Genomic DNA, 23,308 nt, shown 5'->3' with positions numbered 1-23,308 from the left:
CCTCTCACACCGGTCCCTCTCTCCTGTCCTCTCACACCGCTCCCTCTCTCCCGCCCTCTCACACCGCTCCCTCTCTCCCGCCCTCTCACACCGCTCCCTCTCTCCCGCCCTCTCTCCTGCCCTCTCACACCGCTCCCTCTCTCCCGCCCTCTCACACCGGTCCCTCTCTCCCGTCCTCTCACACCGCTCCCTCTCTCCCGCCCTCTCACACCGCTCCCCCTCTCCCGCCCTCTCACACCGGTCCCTCTCTCCTGTCCTCTCACACCGCTCCCTCTCTCCCGTCCTCTCACACCGCTCCCTCTCTCCCGTCCTCTCACACCGCTCCCTCTCTCCCGCCCTCTCACACCGCTCCCTCTCTCCTGCCCTCTCACACCGCTCCCTCTCTCCCTCTCCTCTCACACCGCTCCCTCTCTCCCGTCCTCTCACACCGCTCCCTCTCTCCCTCTCCTCTCACACCGCTCCCTCTCTCCCGCCCTCTCACACCGCTCCCTCTCTCCTGCCCTCTCACACCGCTCCCCCTCTCCCGCCCTCTCACACCGCTCCCCCTCTCCCGCCCTCTCACACCGCTCCCTCTCTCCCGTCCTCTCACACCGCTCCCTCTCTCCCGCCCTCTCACACCGCTCCCTCTCTCCCGCCCTCTCACACCGCTCCCTCTCTCCCGCCCTCTCTCCTGTCCTCTCACACCGCTCCCTCTCTCCCGCCCTCTCACACCGCTCCCTCTCTCCTGCCCTCTCACACCGCTCCCGCTCTCCTGTCCTCTCACACCGCTCCCTCTCTCCTGCCCTCTCACACCGCTCCCCCTCTCCTGCGCCCACCATCTCTCCTGACCTTGTGCCCTCTCCCTTGGCCCTCTCCCTTGGCCCTTCTCCCCCTGGGCTCCTCCTGCCGTGTTTTTTCTGCTCCTGCTCCCCTTTCCTGATCCCGTACTAACCACTTGTCTTCCCTGCTCTCTCATGGTGCCGGACAATCTTAGTTGATCCGATTTTGCGGGTTCGAAAAGGTCTGCCCTCATTGCTGCCACTGGCTGATTTTCTACAAGGCACAAGTCAGGAGTGTGATGGAATACTCTCCACTTGCCTGGATGAGTGCAGCTCCAACAACACGCAAGAAGCTCGACACCATCCAGGACAAAGCAGCCCGCTTGATTGGCACCCCATCCACCACCCTAAACATTCACTCCCTTCACCACCGGCGCACAGTGGCTGCAGTGTGTACCATCCACAGGATGCACTGCAGCAACTCGCCAAGGCTTCTTCGACAGCACCTCCCAAACCCGCGACCTCTACCACCTAGAAGGAGAAGGGCAGCAAGTACATGGGAACAACATCACCTGCACATTCCCCTCCAAGTCACACACCATCCCGACTTGGAAATATATTGCCGTTCCTTCATCGTCGCTGCGTCAAAATCCTGGAACTCCCTTCCTAACAGCACTGTGGGAGAACCTTCACCACACGGACTGCAACGGTTCAAGAAGGCGGCTCACCACCACCTTCTCAAGGGCAATTAGGGATGGGCAATAAATGCCGGCCTCGCCAGCGTCGCCCACATCCCATGAACGAATTTTAAAAATGGAATTATCCACCAACAGTCGCTCTGAGGCCAGCCCTCGAAATTCAAACAGGTAAAATCAGCAGAGGAAGAAATTACATTACACAAAAAACATGAATCTGTAACAGGATGCCCTCCCTGTTTAACAAGTCCACCCACTGATCGTTAAGAAACACTTCCTGAAATCTGCCCTAGATCCACCCCTCACAATGCTGAATCTGTGTTCAATTCTCCTGCTGCCTGGACATATCTGAAGGCTCTGTTTCAGATTTACTTTCTCTATCCTATTAAGTATCCGCTCTGAGATGTCTCTTTTCAAGGCTAGGTTATCAGAATCCCCCTCATAGCTCTTCCCTCTGACTCCAGGGATCAGCCTCATTGTTCTCTGCACTGCCTCCGAGGCCTGGATGCCCCCTTATATCATGATGTATCACGTGAACCATTCTGAATGTGGCCAATTAGCTCAAAAGCTCAGTTTTAACCTAAGTGGTAACTGGACAAAGGGAACTGGTGTATATCATTCAGAAATGGGGTCCTGCATTGAAAGTGTTTTTTTTATTATTCGTTCATGGGATGTGGGCGTCGCTGGCAAGGCCAGCATTTATTGCCCATCCCTAATTACCCTTGAGAAGGTGGTGGTGAGCTGCCTTCTTGAACCGCTGCAGTCCGTGTGGTGAAGGTTCTCCCACAGTGCTGTTAGGAAGGGAGTTCCAGGACTTTGACCCAGCGATGATGAAGGAACGGCGATATATTTCCAAGTCGGGATGGTGTGTGACTTGGAGGGGAATGTGCAGGTGATGTTGTTCCCATGTGCCTGCTGCCCTTGTCCTTCTAGGTGGTAGAGGTCGCGGGTTTGGGAGGTGCTGTCGAAGAAGCCTTGGCGAGTTGCTGCAGTGCATCCTGTGGATGGTACACACTGCAGCCACAGTGCGCCGGTGAAGGGAGTGAATGTTTAGGGGGGTGGATGGTGAGTGTCAGTGTGACAGTGCTGTGGATAATGTCATTTCCCTTTCTATCTGATCAAGGTGAATGGCCTTTGTACTCGGACTTGGGTCTGTTTTTTCTGTGCAGGTATCACACAGTTCTGACCATTAACGTGCAATGACTTTGCCCAGAAGCTTTATGTCAACTCTGCAAATGGGTTGAGATTTAATTCACAGTTGACATTGTAAACAATCTGTTTCCAGAATATATTACATGCATCTGTACTGCACCAACGGCTGGGGAGGGCTGTCAATGCAGTTAGATACCCTACCAAATGATCCTGTTGCCTAGGTTTAAGGTGGTCATACCTGAGTGAAACCATCGCAAGGTGCATATTTTATATTGTTTGTGCACCTTACACTTTCTTTCATTGGGATGTCTGTGTTATCCTCAAGGAGCAACACAAGAGCAGCTGGCATCAGGATCATGCAGGCCAGCTTTACTGGGACATCAGCAACCACAAATCACCCAGACAACTCGCAGTATATGCAAAGTATGCTGGACACGGTGCCTCACTTTGGTAATGAGGCAAACTTTATACAGGCCATTGAATCGCTTACCACTTACAATGTGGCCATAGCTGATAAAGGACGGAGAACAAAAGTGTAATAAGAGGATCCAGGAAAATAAACATGCCCTAACTCAACAAAACTGCAGGCTCCCACTGTTTCAAAATCCTGCAACTGAAGGGAGAGCGCTAGAGATAAAACTGCATGGTCGATGGTGTTTTACCTGAAGGATCCCCCCTGATATTCCTCGGGTAGCAGCTTTCCTGTTCTTGCTTTCTCTGCAAGTGCCTGGAATGTAATTATAAACACAGCTGTTAATTCATTTCACAGTACTCCTGAAGTACAGTATGTGCTGGAGAGGGATTTCCCCAGCAACCAAAGAGCAAACTGTTTCTCTATGTACTCTCAGTAACACCACAAACATCTTGTGAACACCATTTTCCCAGAGAACTAACATAATGACCTAAACTGAAATCAGTCAGATAGCAAGTAGCAAATTGGATCTCCACACCGACCAGAAACAGAATAAAAAATAGAAGCGACAGCTTGAGAGATCTTGACGTGAAACTTGCCTTTTGGTTTGCTTTTGGCTGTTAAAGATCCAGATCACACCAGTGCCATCTAGTACTTCAACAAAAAAGAACCATAGTGAAATAACTGCACAATGACCTCAGAGACCCTGACCATAGAAACAGAGAAAATAGGAGCAGGAGTAGGCCATTCAGCCCTTTGAGCCTGCTCCGCCATTCAATATGATCATGGCTGATCCTCTATCTCAATACCATATTCCCACTCTCTCCCCATACCCCTTGATGCCTTGTGTGTCTAGAAATCTATCTATCTCCTTCTTAAATATATTCAGTGACTTGGCCTCCACAGCCTTCTGTGGTAGAGAATTCCACAGGTTCACCACCCTCTGAGTGAAGAAATTTCTCCTCATCTCAGTCCTAAATGTCCTACCCTGTAGCCTGAGACTGTGACCCCCTCGTTCTGGCCCCCCCAGCCAGGGGAAACATCCTCCCTGTATCCAGTCTGTCTAGCCCTGTCAGAATTTTATATGTTTCAATGAGATCCCCTCTCATTCTTCTAAACTCGAGTGAATAAAGGCCAAGTCGACCCAGTCTCTCCTCATACGACAATCCTGCCATCCCAGGAATCAGGCTGGTGAACCTTTGCTGCACTCCCTCTATGGCAAGTAAATCCTTTCTTAGGTAAGGAGACCAAAACTGCACACACTACTCCAGGTGTGGTCTCACCAAGGGCCTGTATAACTGCAGTAAGACATCCTTGCTCCTATCCTCTTGCAATGAAGGCCAACATATCATTTGCCCTCCTAATTGCTTGCTGCACCTGCATGTTTGCTTTCAGTGACTGGTGTACAAGGACACCCAGGTCTCTTTGTATATCAACTTTCCCCAATCTATCACCATTTAAATAATACTTTGCCTTTCTGTTTTTCCTTCACATTTATCCACATTATACTGCATCTGCCATGTATTTGCCCACTCACTCAACTTGTCTAAATCGCCTTGAAGCCTCTTTGCATCCTCCTCACAATTCCACCTAGTTTTGTGTCATCAGCAAACTTGGAAATATTACATTTGGTTCCCTCATCCAAATCATTGATATATATTGTGAACAGCTGAGGCCCAAGCACTGATCCCTGCGGTACCCCACTAGCCATTGCCTGCCACCCGGAAAAGACCCATTTATTCCTACTCTCTGTTTCCTGTCTGTAATATCAGCCAGCTGAGTTGTTCTGCTTCCCTTATTCATCGTGAGCTATCTCCTTCTGAACTTGTAGCTCTCCATTCTTCCAGTTCCAACAGACATTATCATCAACAAACCTGCTGACAGTGTGGTGGAAGCACCTATACTCGGGTGAAGCCAATCACCAACGACATGACTCCTCTCCCTATCTCCCTTTAAACTACCACTCTACTACTGAACACCAACCATCATTTCCCAGACTATCACTAATTTCACTTCTTATCATCTCCCCCCCACTCCCACCAATACCTCCAATCCCAATGGTCTCTAAGCCTGCATAGCTCGATTCTAGCTCCTCCCCAAGATTTACAAATAGGACAGCCTCTACAGACCCAGTGATTCAGTTTGATCCTGCCCACTAAACAAGTCTCCTTTCACCATGACACTATTCTTTCCCCCTTGTCCAGTCTCTACATACCTACATCTGTGATGCTTCAGATGCTCTCTGCTGCTTTGACGGTTCCATATCCTGTATCCTATTCATCTCCTTGTCACTGTGCATATACTGGACCTCTGTACTGTACCAAGATGGTCTCTGATTCACTGCTTCTTTCTTGAACAATGGCCTAATCTATCCTCTGCTTAGCTGAGCTTGTTCTCACCTGACAGCTTCTCTTTTAACTCCACTCACTTCCTTCAGATAAAAAGTGTTGCTATGGAAATCTGTCTAAGCCCCAGTTCCTGTCTTTTGGTGGGATATATGGAACTCTCTTTGTTTCAATCCCACTCAGGCTCTCTCCCTGTCCTCTTCTCCATTACACTGATGACTGTGTTGATGCTACTTCCTGGAGAATTTCATTGACTATGTTTTCAATTTTCACCCATCCATTTTTGTGATCCATCCCCTCTCTCTCTTCCCTTCTTAGACTCACTCATTCTTTCTCTGCCAATGGGTTTACCGTGAGACATCTATACAAGCCCACTGACTCCCATAGCTTCTTGGATTATAGCTGCTTGATGTAAAGTCTCCATTACTTAATCCCAGTCCCTCCATCTCCATTTTGTTTTGATAACTCCACTCTCTGCACCGGAGTTTCTGAAATGTCTTCCCTTTTCCTAGAGTCAGGTAATCCTTCGGCTGTCGTCGACAGAGCCCTTGATCACGTCTGCCCCATTTGCTATCTCTCCACTGACATAAACAGGGTGACCCTGTCCTCAGCTTCCATCTCACTACCCTCCACATATCTACTGCCATTTCAGCCACTTACAACATGATCCCACCACCAAGCACATCTTCCACCTTCTGCTCTGCTTTCCAGGGAACCGTTCCCCCTAGGATTCCTTTGTTCACTCTTCCATCACCCCCACGTCTGGCTGCCCTTCCTCTGACACTCTCCCAGCTGCAAAGTGTCCATTCACCTTTTCCCACTCCATTCTGAGACAATGGACTATGCATACTGTATTAGCTGCTCACAGTGCAGTCTCCTGCACAATGGGGAGACCAACCGTAGATCAAGTGATCATTTTGCCGAGTGTCTCCTTTTTTTTCCCTGTAATTGTGACCCCAAGTTCCCTGCGGCCATCCTCTGGTCTGAACGGTGACTTTAGCGATGTCAGACCTTAGCTCGAGCCCCATTTTCTTGCCTGTTTTCCCTATTCACCTGCCATTTCACCCCTCCATTTTGGAGGTTTTTCTGGGTCACATATCTTTCCTGTTCCTTTACACTGCCTTACTTAGCTATTTTGTTCTTGCAGTGCTTTCTCACTGTCTCACGGAGATGACCTTTGTTTATCAGTCACCAGTTTTCACCTCTTTCTAGCCCGTTAAAAGTTGCTGGGCATCCTTCAACATCCCCGACTCTACTTTTACCTGTCGTTCTGCCCCCTGCACCTCCCCAGTGTCGAAGCAGCTTCTGGAGGCTCACTGCAGTCGGTGAAGCACTTTCCTAGGGTTTAGGAAGGCCCTAGCTGATTGCCTGCCCATGAAATGCTGTAACCACACATACTTTAAACAGTTGGTACACCTCAAGTGTTCTTTTATCATGCCGCCAGTATAATCTTCAAAGAGCAGAGCCTGTTTTATTCCTTGACAGAGGGAAGGAGTTTTCCATATGTTTCAAATGCTGCCTGGGAATTTTATTTCCTCTTCTGCTCCCCATTGCCACTGAATGTTACACACTGTCTCCATCAGCTATTTTCTTTTCCGAATGTTTGAAAAATAAATAATTGAATGGCGCTTCCTACTGAGCAATCTCAACAACGTGCCTACCACAGTAATGATTCACACACTGGGCTTCGAGCTACTAGATCATCCACTAACACGATAAATCCTTAGTCATTCTTCCCATGGCTGACAGAGGTAAATATTCACTTGTTCAGCATGACTTGTCATGACTGTGCAACTTAATTATAGTGAATTCAGATATCATTTATAGTGAGGGGGAAGATTTATTAAGCCCCATCCACTTAATGTGTCACTGGATGAACTAACACTGCTTTAATGAATTGAAAACCCTTTTAGAGTGAGGATTTCGGTGCTAATCCTCCATATGACAGATTAGCAGTCCTATTAAGCATGTTACTGATCTGCAGACACCAATGACTATCATCAGCAATTCATCTGGATCTGCACACAGACAGATTTCCTTAATGATATATTCAAGTGCGGGTTCTATTTTGGAAGGCACTTTATGATTCAATAAAAACATTGATGTCTGCTTTAGTTCTAAGTTGCCTCAACTTGGCTTCTTGACTTTTAAGTATTGATCCAGATCGGCCCTCTGAGTCTTGCATGTCTCGCAGTCATTCAGCTCTGATACAGTGCAATCGGCTCCTGATATTGAAGACTTATAACAGTGCATGTCTCTCACAGGCAGCTTGCCTCTGATAGACTGAAACTCCTGCTCCAAAGCATAGAATCATAGAAGGTTACAGCACGGAAGGGGGCCATTCGGCCCATCGAGTCCACGCCAGCTCTATGCAAGAGAAATCCAGCTAGTCCCACTCCCCTGTCCTATCCCCGTAGCCCTGCAATTTTTTTCCTTTCAAGTACTTATCCAGTTCCCTTTTGAAGGCCATGATTGAATCTGCCTCCACCACCCCCTCAGGCAGTGCATTCCAGATCCTAACCACTCGCTGTGTAAAAAAGTTTTTCCTCATGTCACCTTTGGTTCTTTTGCCAATCATCTTAGATCTATGTCCTCTGGTTCTTGACCCTTCCGCCAATGGGAACAGTTTCTCTCTATCTACTCTGTCTAGGTCCCTTCATGATTTTGAATACCTCTATCAAATCTCCTCTCAACCCTCTCTGTTCCAAGGAGAACAACCCCAGCTTCTCTTGTCTATCCACGTAACTAAAGTTCCTCATCCCTGGAATCATTCCAGTAAATCTCTTCTGCACCCTCTCTGAGGCCTTCACATCTTTCCTAAAGTGTGGTACCCAGAACTGGACACAATACTACAGTTGTGGCTGAACCAGTGTTTTATAAAGGTTAATCATGACTTCCATACTTTTATACTCTATGCTTCTATTTATAAAACCCAGGATCCCGTATGCTTTTTTAATCGCTTTCTCAACCTGCTCTGCCACCTTCAACGATTTGTGCACATATACCTCCAAATCGCTCTGTTCCTGTACCCCTTTTAGAGTTGTGCCCTCTAGTTTATATTGCCTCTCCTCATTCTTCCTACCGAAATGTATCACTTCGCATTTTACTGCGTTAAAGTTCATCTGCCACGTGCCCGCCCATGCCACCAGCCTGTCTATATCCTCTTGAAATCTATCACTATCCTCACTGTTTACTACCCTTCCAAGTTTTGTGATATCTCCAAATTTTGAAATTGTGCCCTGTACACCCAAGTCCAAGTTATTAATATATATCAAGAAAAGCAGTGGTCCCAGCACCGACCCCTGGGGAACGGCACTGTACACCTCCCTCCAGAAGGAAAAACGACCGTTCACCACTACTCTCCGTTTCCTATCACTTAGCCAATTCTGTACCCATGTGCTACTGCCTCCTTTATTCCATGGGCCGCAATCTTGACGATAAGCCTACCATGCGGCAATTTATCAAATGCCTTTTGAAAGTCCATATACACCACATCAACTGCATTGCCGTCATCTACCCTCTCTGTTACCTCATCAAAAAACTCTCTCAGGTTGTTACACACGATTTGCCTTTAACAAATCCGTGCTGGCTTTCCCTAATCAATCCACACTCGTCCAAGTGACTGTTAATTCTGTCCCGGATTATCATTTCTAAAAGTTTCCCCGCCACCGAGGTTAAACTTATTGGCCTACAGTTGCTGGGTTTATCCTTACACCCTTTTTTTGAACAAGGGTGTAACATTTGCAATTCTCCAGTCCCCTGGCACCACCCCCGTATCTACGGATGTTTGGAAGATTATGGCCAGCACCTCTGCAACTTCCACCCTTACTTCCCTCAGCAACCTAGGGTGCATCCCATCCGGACCGGGTGATTTATCTACTTTAAGTACAGCTAGCCTTTGTAGTACCTCCTCTTTACCAATTTTTAGCTATCCAGTATCTCAACTACATCGTCCATTACTGAGACTCTGGCAGCATCTTCTTCCTTGGTAAAGACAGATGCAAAGTACTCATTTAGTACCTCGACCTTCCCCCCTGCCTCCATGAGTAGATCTCCTTTATGGACCCTAATTGGCCCCACCCCTCCTCTTACTACCAGTTTACTGTTTTACATGCCTGTCAAAGACTTTTGGATTCCTTTAATGTTGGTCACCAGTCTATTCCCATGCTCTCTCTTTGAACCTCTTATTTCCTTTTTCACTTCCTTTCTGAACTTTCTATATTCTGCCTGGTTATCACTTGTATTATCAACCTGACATCTGTCATATGCCCCTTTTTTCCACTTCATCTTACTCTCTATCTCTTTTGTCATCCAGAGAGCTCTGGCTTTAGTTGCCTTACCTTTCTCCCTCGTGGGATTGTACCTAGACTGTATCCGAACCATCACCTTTTTAAAGGCCGCCCATTGTTCAATTACAGTTTTGCCTGACAATCTATGATTCCAGTTTACCCGGGCCAGATCTGCTCTCATCTCATTGAAAATGGACCTCCTCCAATTGAGTATTTTTACTTTAGAGTGGTCCATGTCCTTTTTCATAGCTATTCTAAACCTTATGACACGATGATTGCTGCTCCCTAAATGTTCCCCCACTGACACTTGCTCCACTTGGCCCGCCTCAAAACCAAATCCAGCCTCAATGGGCTGGAAGCGTACTGGTCAAGAAAGTTCTCCTGAACGCATTTCAAAAATTCCTCCTCCTCTTTGTCTCTTATATTATTATTATCCCAGTCTATATTAGGATAGTTGAAGTCCCCCATTATCACTACTCTATGGCTTTTGTACCTCTCTGTAATTTCCCTGCAAATTTGCTCCTCTATATCTTTCCCACTAGCTGGTGGCCTATAGAATACACCCAGTAGTGTCATGGCACCTCTATTGTTTCTTAACTCTAACCAAATAGATTCTGTCCTTGGCCCCTCCAGGACATCCTTTCTCTCCAGCACTGCAATATTCTCCTTAATCAGTACTGCAACCCCCTCTCCTTTCTTTCCTTCCCTTTCTTTCCTGAACACCCTGTATCCTGGAATATTTAGAACCCAATCCTGTCCTTTTTTGAGCCAGGTCTCTTATCGCCACTACATCATATTCCCATGTGGCTATTTGCACCTGCAGCTCACCGACCTTGTTTACCACGCTTCGTGCGTTTACACACATGGACTGTAAACCAATCTTAGACCCTCTTGTATTCTCTCTTAGTCTGATCCCACCTAATACTGTACTATTTCTTACTCTAGTGCTATCTTTCTCCCCCGATCCTTTGTTGCACCTTGTTTTTCCTTTCCAATACTACATCCTGGTGCCCAACCCCCCACCAAATTAGTTTAAACCCCCCCCCCCCCCCCTCACAGTACTAGCGAAGGACTTTGGTCCCAGCTCCGTTGAGGTGCAACCCGACCAGCTTGTACAGGTCCCACCTTCCCCAGAACTGGTTCCAATGCCCCAGGAATCTAAAGCCCTCCCTCCTGCACCATCTCTCCAGCCACGCATTCATCTGCTCTGTCCTCCTATTTCTATACACTAGCGCGTGGCACCGGGAGTAATTGCTTATAATGCTTTATGTGAAATGTTTCACATGTTGTTCTTGTTTAAAAGAAGTTTAAAATACATTGTTTAAGATTTTTTTCTAAAAGCCTACACTTCTCATTATCTGAATTAAATAGGCACAGTGGCTTCAACAGTGACTAAAGCTTTGCCACACAGGCCAGAAATTTTACTGCAAACTCAGGTTCTGGAAAACTCTTCAATTATCATAAAGTAGTTTTTTTAAAAAAGAAAAGTCAATAGCTCTGAAATGTCATCCAGGAACACACAAAGCTCCTAAATTAATCCGCCAAGGATAATCTACATAAGAATGTTGTATCCATGGTAACAGCAATTAGTTTGGATACAAGAGCAGGGGACTGGCAGAGGGACTCGGATAGGATGTCTGGAGAGATTGATACTGGCTATTCTACTGGTTTGTGTGGGCTAAGTTAACCCTGTCACCAATACAGCAAGAACCTTAGTCGAGTTAGAGGAATTGCTGCAGAGTTAAGACAAGAGAGGTGGCAAGGGGAGCAAAATCTTCAAACTAGAACATTCTGAAAAACTGGATTGTAATGTTATCAAGTTCAGAATGTATCACGCTAGATCTCTGACATTAATGAAATCGCAAAGGAGGAAGACTGGGTTTAGCTGGGTGTGAGGGAGGTTGAATTTGGGTGTTTAGAGGAGGGAGGTGGAGTTTTGCTAGGTTTGAAAGGAGATAGGACTATAGGAACAGGAGTAGGACATTCAGCCCCTCGTGCCTGCTCCACCATTTGATAAGATCATGGCTGTTGTTGGAGCTGCACTCATCCAGGCAAGTGGAGAGTATTCCATCACACTCCTGACTTGTGCCTTGTAGATGGTGGAAAGGCTTTGGGGAGTCAGGAGGTGAGTCACTCGCCGCAGAATACCCAGCCTCTGACCTGCTCTCGTAGCCACAGTATTTATATGGCTGGTCCAGTTCAGTTTCTGGTCAATGGTGACCCCCAGGATGTTGATGGTGGGGGATTCGGCGATGGTAATGCCGTTGAATGTCAAGGGGAGGTGGTTAGACTCTCTCTTGTTGGAGATGGTCATTGCCTGGCACTTATCTGGCGCGAATGTTACTTGCCACTTATGAGCCCAAGCCTAGATGTTGTCCAGGTCTTGTTGCATGCGGGCTCGGACTGCTTCATTATCTGAGGGGTTGCGAATGGAACTGAACACTGTGCAATCATCAGCGAACATCCCCATTTCTGACCTTATGATGGAGGGAAGGTCATTGATGAAGCAGCTGAAGATGGTTGGGCCTAGGACACTGCCCTGAGGAACTCCTGCAGCAATGCCCTGGGGCTGAGATCATTGGCCTCCAACAACCACTACCATCTTCCTTTGTGCTAGGTATGACTCCAGCCACTGGAGAGTTTTCTCCCTGATTCCCATGGACTTCAATTTTACTTGGGCTCCTTGGTGCCACACTCGGTCAAATGCTGCCTTGATGTCAAGGGCAGTCACTCTCACCTCACCTCTGGAATTCAGCTCTTTTGTCCATGTTTGGACCAAGGCTGTAATGAGGTCTGGAGCCGAGTGGTCCTGGCGGAACCCAAACTGAGCATCGGTGAGCAGGTTATTGGTGAGTAAGTGCCGCTTGATAGCACTGTCGACAACACCTTCCATCACTTTGCTGATGATTGAGAGTAGACTGATGGGGCGGTAATTGGCCGGATTGGATTTGTCCTGCTTTTTTTTTGTGGACAGGACATACCTGGGCAATTTTCCACATTGTCGGGTAGATGCCAGTGTTGTAGCTGTACTGAAACAGCTTGGCTAGAGGCGCAGCTAGTTCTGGAGCACAAGCCTTCAGCACTACAGCTGGGATGTTGTCGGGGCCCATAGCCTTTGCTGTATCCAGTGCACTCAGCCGTTTCTTGATATCACGTGGAGTGAATCGAATTGGCCGAAGACTGGCTTCCGTGATGGTGGGGATATCGGGAGGAGGCTGAGATGGATTATCCACTCTGCACTTCTGGTTGAAGATGGTTGCAAACGCTTCAGCCTTGTCTTTTGCACTTACGTGCTGGACTCCGCCATCATTGAGAATGGGGATGTTTGCAGAGCCTCCACCTCCCGTTAGTTGTTTAATTGTCCACCACCATTCACGACTGGATGTGGCAGGACTGCAGAGCTTTGATCTGATCCGTTGGTTGTGGAATCGCTTAGCCCTGTCTATAGCATGTTGCTTCCGCTGTTTAGCATGCATGTAGTCCTGAGTTGTAGCTTCACCAGGTTGGTACCTCATTTTTAGGTACGCCTGGTGCTGCTCCTGGCATGCTCTTCTACACTCCTCATTGAACCAGGGTTGATCCCCTGGCTTGTTGGTAATGGTAGAGTGAGGAATATGACGGGCCATGAGGTTACAGATTGTGGTGGAATACAATTCTGCTGCTGCTGATGGCCCACAGCGCCTCATGGATGCCCAGTTTTGTGCTGCTAGATCTGTTCTGAATCTATCCCATTTAGCACGGTGGTAGTGCCACACAACACGTTGGATGGTGTCCTCAGTGCGAAGACGGGACTTCATCTCCACAAGGACTGTGCGGTGGTCACTCCTACCAATACTGTCATGGACAGATGCATCTGCGACAGGTAGATTGGTGAGGATGAGGTCAAGTAAGTTTTTCCCTCGTGTTGGTTCGCTCACCACCTGCCGCAGGCCCAGTCTAGCAGCTATGTCCTTCAGGACTCGGCCAGCTCGGTCAGTAGTGGTGCTACCGAGCCACTCTTGGTGATGAACATTGAAGTCCCCCACCCAGAGTACATTTTGTGCCCTTGCTACCCTCAGTGCTTCCTCCAAGTGGTGCTCAACATGGAGGAGGACTGATTCATCAGCTGAGGGAGGACGGTAGGTGGTAATCAGCAGGAGGTTTCCTTGCCCATGTTTGACCTGATGCCATGAGATTTCATGGGGTCCAGAGTCAATGTTGAGGACTCCCAGGGCCACTCCCTCCTGACTGTATATCACTGTACCGCCACCTCTGGTGCGTCTGTCCTGCCGGTGGGACAGGACATACCCAGGGATGGTGATGGAAGAGTCTGGGACGTTGGCTGAAAGGTATGAATCTGTGAGTATGGCTATGTCAGGCTGTTGCTTGACTAGTCTGTGGGACAGCTCTCCCAATTTTGGCACAAGTCCCCAGATGTTGGTAAGGAGGACCTTGCAGGGTCGACTGGGCTTGGTGTTTTTTTGCCGTTGTCGTGTCCGGTGCCTTGTGGTCCGATGCCGGGTGGTCCGTCCGGTTTTATTCTTATTCTGACTTTTCGTAGCGAGATTTTACAACTGAGTGGCTTGCTAGGCCATTTCAGAGGGCAATTAAGAATCAACCACATTGCTGTGGGTCTGGAGTCACATTTTGGCCAGACCGGGTAAGGACGGCAGGTTTCCTTCCCTAAAGGACATTAGTGAACCAGATGGGTTTTTACGACAATCCAGTAGTTTCATGGCCACCATTACTGATACTAGTATTTTAATTCCAGATTTTTTTTATTTAATTAATTGAATTTTAATTAATTAATTGAATTTAAATTCGCCAGCTGCCGTGGCGGGATTTGAACTCATGACTCTGGATTTTAGTCCAGGCCTCTGGATTACTAGTCCAGTAACATAACCACTATGCTGCCATACCCGGCATTTAATTTATTCCTTATACTCCGTGCATTTGTATATAGAACTCTTAGTTGGGCCACGCACCCTAGCCTGACCTTCAGCTTTGATGCTGGGTTAATCGCCTTACGCCTTCTAGTTTTTATTTTATCTGTCGTGCCTAAAGTACACTTTCTTTCTGCTGCTCTACGCTTTTCCCTTTCACTTGTTCTTGAACAACTGTTTGTACTATTTGTATTGTAGATTTCCCCTGGGTCTTCCCCTCTCTTGCTGCTCTCAACTTTACTCCCTTCTAACTCCCCGCTCAGGCTCCCATCCCCCTGCCACTCTAGTTTAAACCTTCCCCAACAGTACTAGCAAACACCCCTGCGAGGACATTGGTCCCGGTCCTGCTCAGGTGTAACTCGTCCTACTTGTATCGGTCCCATCTTCCCCAGAACCGGTCCCAATGTCCCAGGAATCTAAATCCCTCCTTCCTACACCATCCCTGCAGCCACGCATTCATCCTGTCTATTCTCCTGTTCCTATACTCACTAGCACGTGGCACTGGTAGTAATCCTGAGATCACTACCTTTGAAGTCCTGCTTTCTAATTTATCTCCTAACTCCTTAAATTCACCTTGCAGGGCCTCACCCTTCTTTTTAAACCTATGTCGTTGGTACCAATATGGACCACGACTACTGGCTGTTCACCCTCCCCCTCCCCCTCCAGAATGCCCTGCAGCCGCTCCGTGACATCCTTGACCTTAGCACCAGGGAGGCAACATACCATCCTGGAGTCACGTTTGCGGCCATAGAAACACCTGTCTGTTCCTCTTACAATCGAATCCCCTATCACTATAGCCCTACCACTCTTCTTCCTCCCCTCCTGTGTCGCAGAGCCACCATGGTGCCACGAACTTGGCTCTTGCTGCTTTCCCCTGATAAGCCATCTCCCCCAACAGTATCCAAAGCGGTATATCTGTTTGAGAGGGAGATGGCCCCAGGGGACTCCTGATCTACTTCGGTGTAACTCGGTTTGTAAGTTTAGAGGAAAACCATGGAGTTTAGCTGGTTTTGGGGGTAAGTTACTCACTCAATGGCATGGCTGAAAAGATGATACTGTTGGGCTGAAACCCAAACTGCATCAATTGGCCTCAGTCCATTGGGGAGTGTGGAGTGTGTGTGCATGAAGCCATGTCATGGAACAATACAATGCAGCCCACTGGTGCTCCAACATGCTGCCCGCCTTACAGTAATGCTAATTACTTTAGATTTAAGATAGAAACATGTGAACACTGGTCACAAAGCGACAGCTTGGATCAGTTGGTGGTGCTCTCTCTCCTCTCTGGGTTAGAAGGTTGTTGGTTTGACTGAAGGAGTGCTGCATTGACAGTGTTGTCGTCCTTCAGGGGAGATGTTAAACTGAGGCCCCATGTACCTATCCTGTTGGTTCAGGTGGATGTTAAAGATCCTAAGGAACTATATGAAGAAGAGCAGGGAGGCCTCCCACTGTCCTGGCCTCAACCAATGCTACCAGAACACAGATTAACTAGTGATTTAGCTCATTGCTGTTTGTGGGACATTGCTGGTCCGGAATGGTTGCTGCATTTGCCTACATAATGAAGGTCAATATACCTCAAAGTGTGTACAGCGCTAGATGTTCAACATTGTAGGATGCCATCTAAGTGCAATTCTTATTATTTTATTATTAGATATAGGAACTGCAGTGTTACAGCAGACTGTGTGTCTGGGCAGTTCCAGAAAGTATGCTTGCTAAAACTCCTCAGCAGGGCACCACCAGTCCTTTAGCCTGGGCTTGCAAATGATAGCAGAACCACACTTGCAGATGTGAAACTTTCATTTCCTTGATTTAATTATATACATTCAAAGAAGAGCATGGGAGTTTCCTGGTGTCCTAGCAAACACTTATCCCTCAACCAACATCGTATTAATAGAATATCTGCTCATTTATCTCATTGCTGTTTGTGGGACCTTGCTGTTCACAAACTGGCTGCCGTGTTTCCTACGTAACAACAGTGACTACATTTCAAAAGTACTTCATTGGTTGTAAAACGCTTTGGGATGTCCTGAGGTCATGACAGGCACTATATAAATGCAGGTTCTATTCTTTCGATTACACAGTCAATCACTGTAAGAGGAAGTTGATTTTTACAAGGAAGGCTGGTTTTAGCATGGAATTTAGGCTTTTTTTTTAATGGATTCCGTTACCTCTAATGCTATGAAGCACAGCAACTCTGAAAGTTCCAACAACTATCAAAAACCAGCACTTAATCCTCTCACTCAGCAGATCCTTGTTACCTTCTTGTAACAATCTGTAGAGTGCAACAAACATGTTGTAAGGGGTCATTTACACTGCAGCTAACCACGAGCCCCATAGCTACATGTCAGTTTCAGCCAGGTTGTACCACGTTTACATTGCTTGGCATTTGCCTGGTTACAACTCTGCCCAAGAGGGGGCTCTGTGCATACCCGGATTTACGCACGTACAGAGCTGTCTCCAAGCAGTTAAAATGTAAATGTTCAGGCTGGGGATGGAAGAATCCCCCCTTTCTAAACATTGATTTTAAGGTCAGCAAAGTTTAAGACGTGTTTGTGGGGGGAGAGGGTTCAATGTAGTCCTGAGTACTTTGTAAACCAGGTTTGACACTGCAGTGGATTTGCACTCCATGTGGTGCAAGATTCCCTTCTCTAGGGAGTCAGGATGGGCCCTGACTCCAGATTAACACTGCAAATTGAGCACCAGTGTAAAGTGGAAATCACTCGTACCAATGCTAAACTTGCAGTTTTAATAAAGGAACAGCTTGCCCTAATCAAAGCCTCGGTCCCACTGAAATGAATGGAGAAATGATTGGGTGCAAAGAGCAGACTGAGCTCAGCACTGAGAAATTTAAGTACCACATGTGGTGCTTCACTCCTAAAACTTCTGGAAGGCTGGAACAACTGACAGGTATGCTGTCACTGTCAAAATTTCTCTTCAAAATCTATGGAAAGAGCTATAAGTATATGGAGCAGCAGGATAGCTTTAATCGGAGAGGTTAACAGCAAACGTTCCGACAGCCAGGAGCTCACAGGTGGGTGTTGGCTGACACCTGGCCTCTTACTGTATATGACAATCCCTCGATTGTATACATGGTGTTTGTGTTCGGGCTCCACCTTGCATTCACTCGTACCGAGATCCTGGCAGCATTCATCCACTGGCAGTAACTCAGCTTAGCCAAGCTTACAAGTTCATTTCCAATACTCTTGTGCACAGTAATTTCATTATTGAAAGCAAGATCCTGGAACTTCAAAGCAAAACAAAGAGTGACGCTCATTTTTTAAAAAAAAATCTATAATCCCACCCAAAATAGGTGCTTTTGGGTTATTTTGCCTTTTGTTCTACCTGCCGCAGATCTGCCTGTTTGAACTTGTACTTTTGTCTGAATTTAGAATTTTATTGTGTGACTTGCACTTGTGCTTCCCCCACACCATCATCAGGGGACACTGAGCAAAGGTCAGCTCGGGAACAATCCGCCAGCTAGTTGCCGCTGGGCTGACCTCACCATCATACAGGCCGCCTGGCCTGCCGCCTTCCCCGGTCATAGCATTAGAACATGCAACAGCATGGTACAGTCATCACCGCTTGGTGTTACTGGGATTTACCCACTATAGGCAGTGGACGGTAAAACCAATCTCTGATTCATTATAGAAATATATAATCACCAGTGCCTCACATTTGAAGCTAACAGTTGAAACCAAGTAAACTTAAAACTCTAATATATTTTCATTTATCTTCATGCATCCTATTATGTCCAGATCAAGTAACTTCAGGATATGTGCATCTGTCTACAACAGCGGTCCAGCTTTTGTAATGCGCGAGATTGTAGTCATTCTTTAGATATTTTAATCTCCGATATCTTCATTTCTGCGACCATACAATTTCAGTTTAACTCAGAACAGTTTGTCACAGAAATATCCAGTGCGTATAAAGTGAACACCGCACAGAGAGGGGTGGTGCGAAGCAGTGTGTAAATCGATAAATACAGGGGATTAACAAGGTGCGAAGAACCTACTGAACTGCCCAAAACAGTCCATGCTATATTTTAAATAGCACCCTTGTAGTTGATTCCTATGGTAATGGCAAATAGTTCGCACTATTTGCCCGTTAAAGGCGGCTGCCTGTGATAAGCGCTGACAGTGTAAGTGGTGGGCGTTGCACTGGAAAAGCCCATTAGGCCTATCAGGTCCCCTCCTGCCACAGACCCTTTCATGGGATGATGGATTTTACTCCACCCATCCAATTTCCTGAGGGAAATTTCCTCACTCCCTGATCCCTAGAGATAATCAGGAATATTCATCTGTCCCCACATCTCTAGTATTCAGCCCTGAGCTGCGGTCCTCAGCAGCTAACATCATCCACCCCCATCCCAACATCCTAGTACTACTGTGTCCCATGAAGTATTGCTCACACTCCTCCAACTTCTCTTTAAAGGTCTGTTTCACCAAGAGATTTTTTTTTAAAAAGAAAACTGTCACAGAAATTAAGATCGGGGGAACAATAAAAAAGACAAACCGGTGTTTGGATGGTAAGTTGTTATTTCTAGTTCACATTTTCATCTTTCTTTCTGTTGTTAAGACTTAAGACAACACAAACAGTTAACAAAGAGGGCCAAGATCAGCGTGGATTCAATATTTACCCCGACTTCCAAAAAACATTTGACAAAGTTTCACACAAAAGGATATTTAATTAAACTCAAAATTTAGGGTAAACGCTGGGAATGGATTTTAAAAATTGGCTGAAGGACAGGAAACAAAAACTACCCATTACAGGAGTTATGTCAGGGTGGGGGGAGGGGGGAGCACTCGGTGGGATGCCCTGGAACTCGGCGCTGCAATCACTACCATTTCTAATTTACATAAATGACCTGGATTTGAAACTAAATGCGAAGTGATCAAATTTGCAGATGGCACCAAACTAGGAGGGGTATTAGATTCAAAGGAGGCACCAAACTAGGAGGGGTATTAGATTCAAAGGAGGCACCAAACTAGGAGGGGTATTAGATTCAAAGGAGGCACCAAACTAGGAGGGGTATTAGATTCAAAGGAGGCACCAAACTAGGAGGGGTATTAGATTCAAAGGAGGCACCAAACTAGGAGGGGTATTAGATTCAAAGGAGGCACCAAACTAGGAGGGGTATTAGATTCAAAGGAAGCAACTCAGAAATTTCAGAATGAGTTGGACAAAATATATAAGTGGGCAGCACAATAGCAGATGAAATTTAATGCAAATTAGTTCAATGTGCTACACATAGGAAGGAGAAATCGATGACATGCATACATACTCCATAAATGGTGTTGAAATAGCTCAGGATGAAATTGAGAAAGACATAGGAGTCTTCTTAGACATGACACTAAACACATCCAACCAATGCAGAGCAGCAATCAACAAAGCCAATAGGATGTTGAAGTACAGAGTCAAATCAGTAGAATATAAGTCAGAGGAAGCAATGATCAACTTTGCGGTGGTCTGGTCAGACCGCACTTTGAATACTGCTTCCAGTTCTGGTTGTCAAGAAACAAGAGCCACGAGGCTGATCCCCAATGTCAGGGATCTGAATAATGAGGGAAGACTGGAGAAAGTTAGGAGGCGACAGAGAGGTGATCTTAAACAACTACAACCTGCATTTATATAGTGCCTTTAATGTAGTAAAACGTCCCAAGGCGCTTCACAGCAGGGTTATCAAACAAAATTTGACACGAGCCACACAGAGATATTAGGACAGGTGACCAAAAGCTTGGTCAAAGAGGTAGGTTTTAAGGAGTGTCGTAAAGGAGGAGAGGTAGAGAGGTGGAAAAGTTTAGGGATGGAATTCCAGAGCTTAGGGCCTAGGCAGCTGAAGGCATGGCCGCCAATGGTGGAACAATTAAAATCAGGGATGCGCAAGAGACCAGAATTGGAGGAGCGCAGAGAACTCAAGAGGGTTGTAGGCTGGAGGAGATTACAGAGATAGGGAGGGGTGAGACCATGGAGGGAATTGAAAACAAGCATGAGAATTTTAAAATCGAGGCATTGTCGGACCTGCGACCAATGTAGGTCAGCGAGCACAGGGGCGATGGGTGAACGGGACTTGGTGTGAGTTAGGACACGGGCAGCAGAGTTTTGGACGAGCTCAAGTTTATGGAGGGTGAAAGATGGGAGGCCGGCCAGGACAGCATTGGAATAGTCGAGACTGGAGGTAACAAAGGCAAGGATGAGGGTTTCAGCAACAGATGAGCTGAGGCAGGATGGAAATGGGCAATGTTACAGGGGTGGAAGTAGGTGGTCTTGGTGATTGAGCGGATATGCGGTCGGAAGCTCAACTCAGGGTCAAATAGGACGGCAAGGTTGCGAACGGCCTGGTTCAGCCTCAGACAGTGGCCAGGGAGAGGGATGGAGTCGCTGGCTAGGGAACGGAGTTTGTGATGGGGACAGAAGACAATGGCTTCTTCCAACTTCCATTCCTGGCCCCCATGTTAGCTGAGGTGGTTGTGAGGTTGAGCTGGGTGTCGTCAGCGTATATGTGGAACCTGACGTTGTGTTTTCGGATGATGTCGCCGAGGGGCAGCATGTAAATGAGAAATAGGAGGGGGCCAAGGATAGATCCTTGGGGGACTCCAGAAGTAACGGTGCGGGAGTGGGAAGAGAAGCCATTGCAGGAGATTCTCCGGCTTCAACTGGATAGATGAGGCGGTTACAGTCCCACCCAACTGGACGACGGAGGAGAGGCGTTGGAGGAGGATGGTTTGGTCAACCCTGTCAAAGGTTGCAGACAGGTCGAGAAGGATGAGGAGGGATAGTTTACCACAGTCACAGTCACATAGGATGTCATTTGTGACTTTAATAAGGGCTGTTTCAGTACTGTGGCAGGGGTGGAAACATGAATGGAGGGGTTCAAACATGGAGTTGCGGGAAAGATGGGCATGGATTTGGGAGGCGACAACACGTTCAAGGACTTAGGAGAGGAAAGGGAGGTTGGAGATGGGGCGGGAGTTTGCAAGGAGTGGTCAAGAGTGGGCTTTTAGAGGAGGGGGGTTATGACGGCAGAATTGAAGGAGAGGGGGACATTACTTGAGGAGAGGGAACCATTAACAATAACAGCGAACATGGGGGCCAGGAAGGGAAGTTGGGCAGTCAGCAGTTTGGTGGGAATAGGGTCGAGGGAGCAGGAGGTGGGCCTCATGGACAAGATGAGCTCGGCGAGGGCATGAGGGGAGATAGAAGAGAAACTACAAAAAGATGAAGTTCAGGGCTGGGGGTGGGGGTGGGGGGGGGGAAACTTTAGGGGAAGTTTGGCTTGGTGGGCTAGGGCAAGGGAGGAAAGCGGCAGAGACAGCTGAACGGATGGTCTCAATCTTAGTGACAAACAGGTAGATAAGATTGTCAAGGGTACAGAAAAAGCTAACCCAGAATATTATGTAACATTAAACTGCGGGAGTAGAACTAGGGGACTGTGGAAAAGAGTTTGAGATAGAGCAGTGGAGGCAAATACCCTGGAATTATTGAGAAACAATTGGATGCCACAATGGGGGTTGTTAGGATCTCACTGGATGGATGAAATAAGATGGACAAATAGCCTGTAATTATCTTGAGGACAAAGCTTTGAGTGGCTCTTGACATGCTCAAAACATTGAATTTAAAATGTGTCCTCTGTGTGCCTTTGTCGAAAGATTCTGTTTTGCTGGTGTGACTGTCACTGTAGTTTGAAATTCACTTGTCATCCATTTAATCTACCTGCATTATCTTATTTCATCCATCCATAATAAAAAAAAAGCCACACCCAATTTCTGTTCAGTACAGATAACTAACTCCAAGCGATGTGTGTATTTTTTTAAAATGCCAGTGAATGTTATACGTCACCTCACAACAAAACAATCACAAGTAGGGTACATGCTCATAGATACACATAGCTTCAAGTGCTCAGTCACACACTGAGACGCCAGATATATAGAAAGTCCAAATATAAAAACAAAAGTTCTATCTAACCAGCATGCTATATAACAGGACTAGCTTCCAGATATCGTCTGTAATTCTCAGCCGTTGACTGTGCGCACGGGTTGGGGGCGGGGGAGGGGGGTGACAGGCTGTAATGTTCCACTGGAAAATAACAACTTTTCCTCTTTCATCCAATTTTCTTCTCTATTCCCCCCAGGGGTGCTGACTCATGCTACTGTTCAGTTCCAAGGGAGCTGAGTCTCCTTTATCACCTCATCGAATTGGCTATGGGTGAATTTAGACAATAATCTTTGGCAGACTATTCAATTGTGGGAGTCATCATAGCTGAGCCTGAGGCTGATCCAATGTACACAAATGCATACTTTCCAGCAGAAGTCACTGAATAGGGAACCCTGGCTGACTTCAGGAAGCATTTGCTCATTGTTAAAATAAAAGTCCTGTCAGCTCATGCCCCTGCTTTCTCTGGTCAAATTCCCCATGTATCTATGAAGAAAGAAGCAGAGAGTTAGGAAGACTGATGGGCTAGTGCTGTTCCTGCTGGCCAGAGATCATGGGATGGAGGGAAGAGACTGGATGGGGGAAAGAAAGGAAGACACCATTACAGGAGAGAGTGATAACATTTAACAAACAGCAGTAGCAACAGTCATGGTTAGATAAGAGTGAAAATATTATAACAAATAATTGGAAAAAAAAAATAGGAGCAAAGAATATAAGAGAGAAAAGGACTTAAGAGCCCACCTCGATGGAAGAGTTAAAGGGAGTAAAAAGAGTGTCCTTCCTCTGTATCTTTTCAGCAGGAATCACTG

At 46.9% G+C, this 23,308-nt stretch overlaps 1 protein-coding gene across 2 annotated transcripts in view; it reads right to left on the bottom strand.

Annotated features, from left to right (window-relative positions):
- Nucleotides 1-23,308, bottom strand: part of pdhx (pyruvate dehydrogenase complex component X) — a 205,286-nt gene that overhangs the window by 4,359 nt on the left and 177,619 nt on the right. For both annotated transcript variants that reach the window (XM_067993632.1, XM_067993633.1), the window contains one exon: nt 3,268-3,332. In XM_067993632.1, coding sequence (XP_067849733.1) covers nt 3,268-3,332 — 65 coding nt within the window. The remainder of the gene's footprint in view (nt 1-3,267; nt 3,333-23,308) is intronic.

This window comes from Heptranchias perlo, chromosome 12, assembly GCF_035084215.1.
Source record: "Heptranchias perlo isolate sHepPer1 chromosome 12, sHepPer1.hap1, whole genome shotgun sequence".
NCBI lineage: Eukaryota > Metazoa > Chordata > Chondrichthyes > Hexanchiformes > Hexanchidae > Heptranchias > Heptranchias perlo.
The sequence above is the reverse complement of the archived record's forward strand: the minus strand, read 5'-3'. Positions and strand labels throughout refer to the sequence as shown.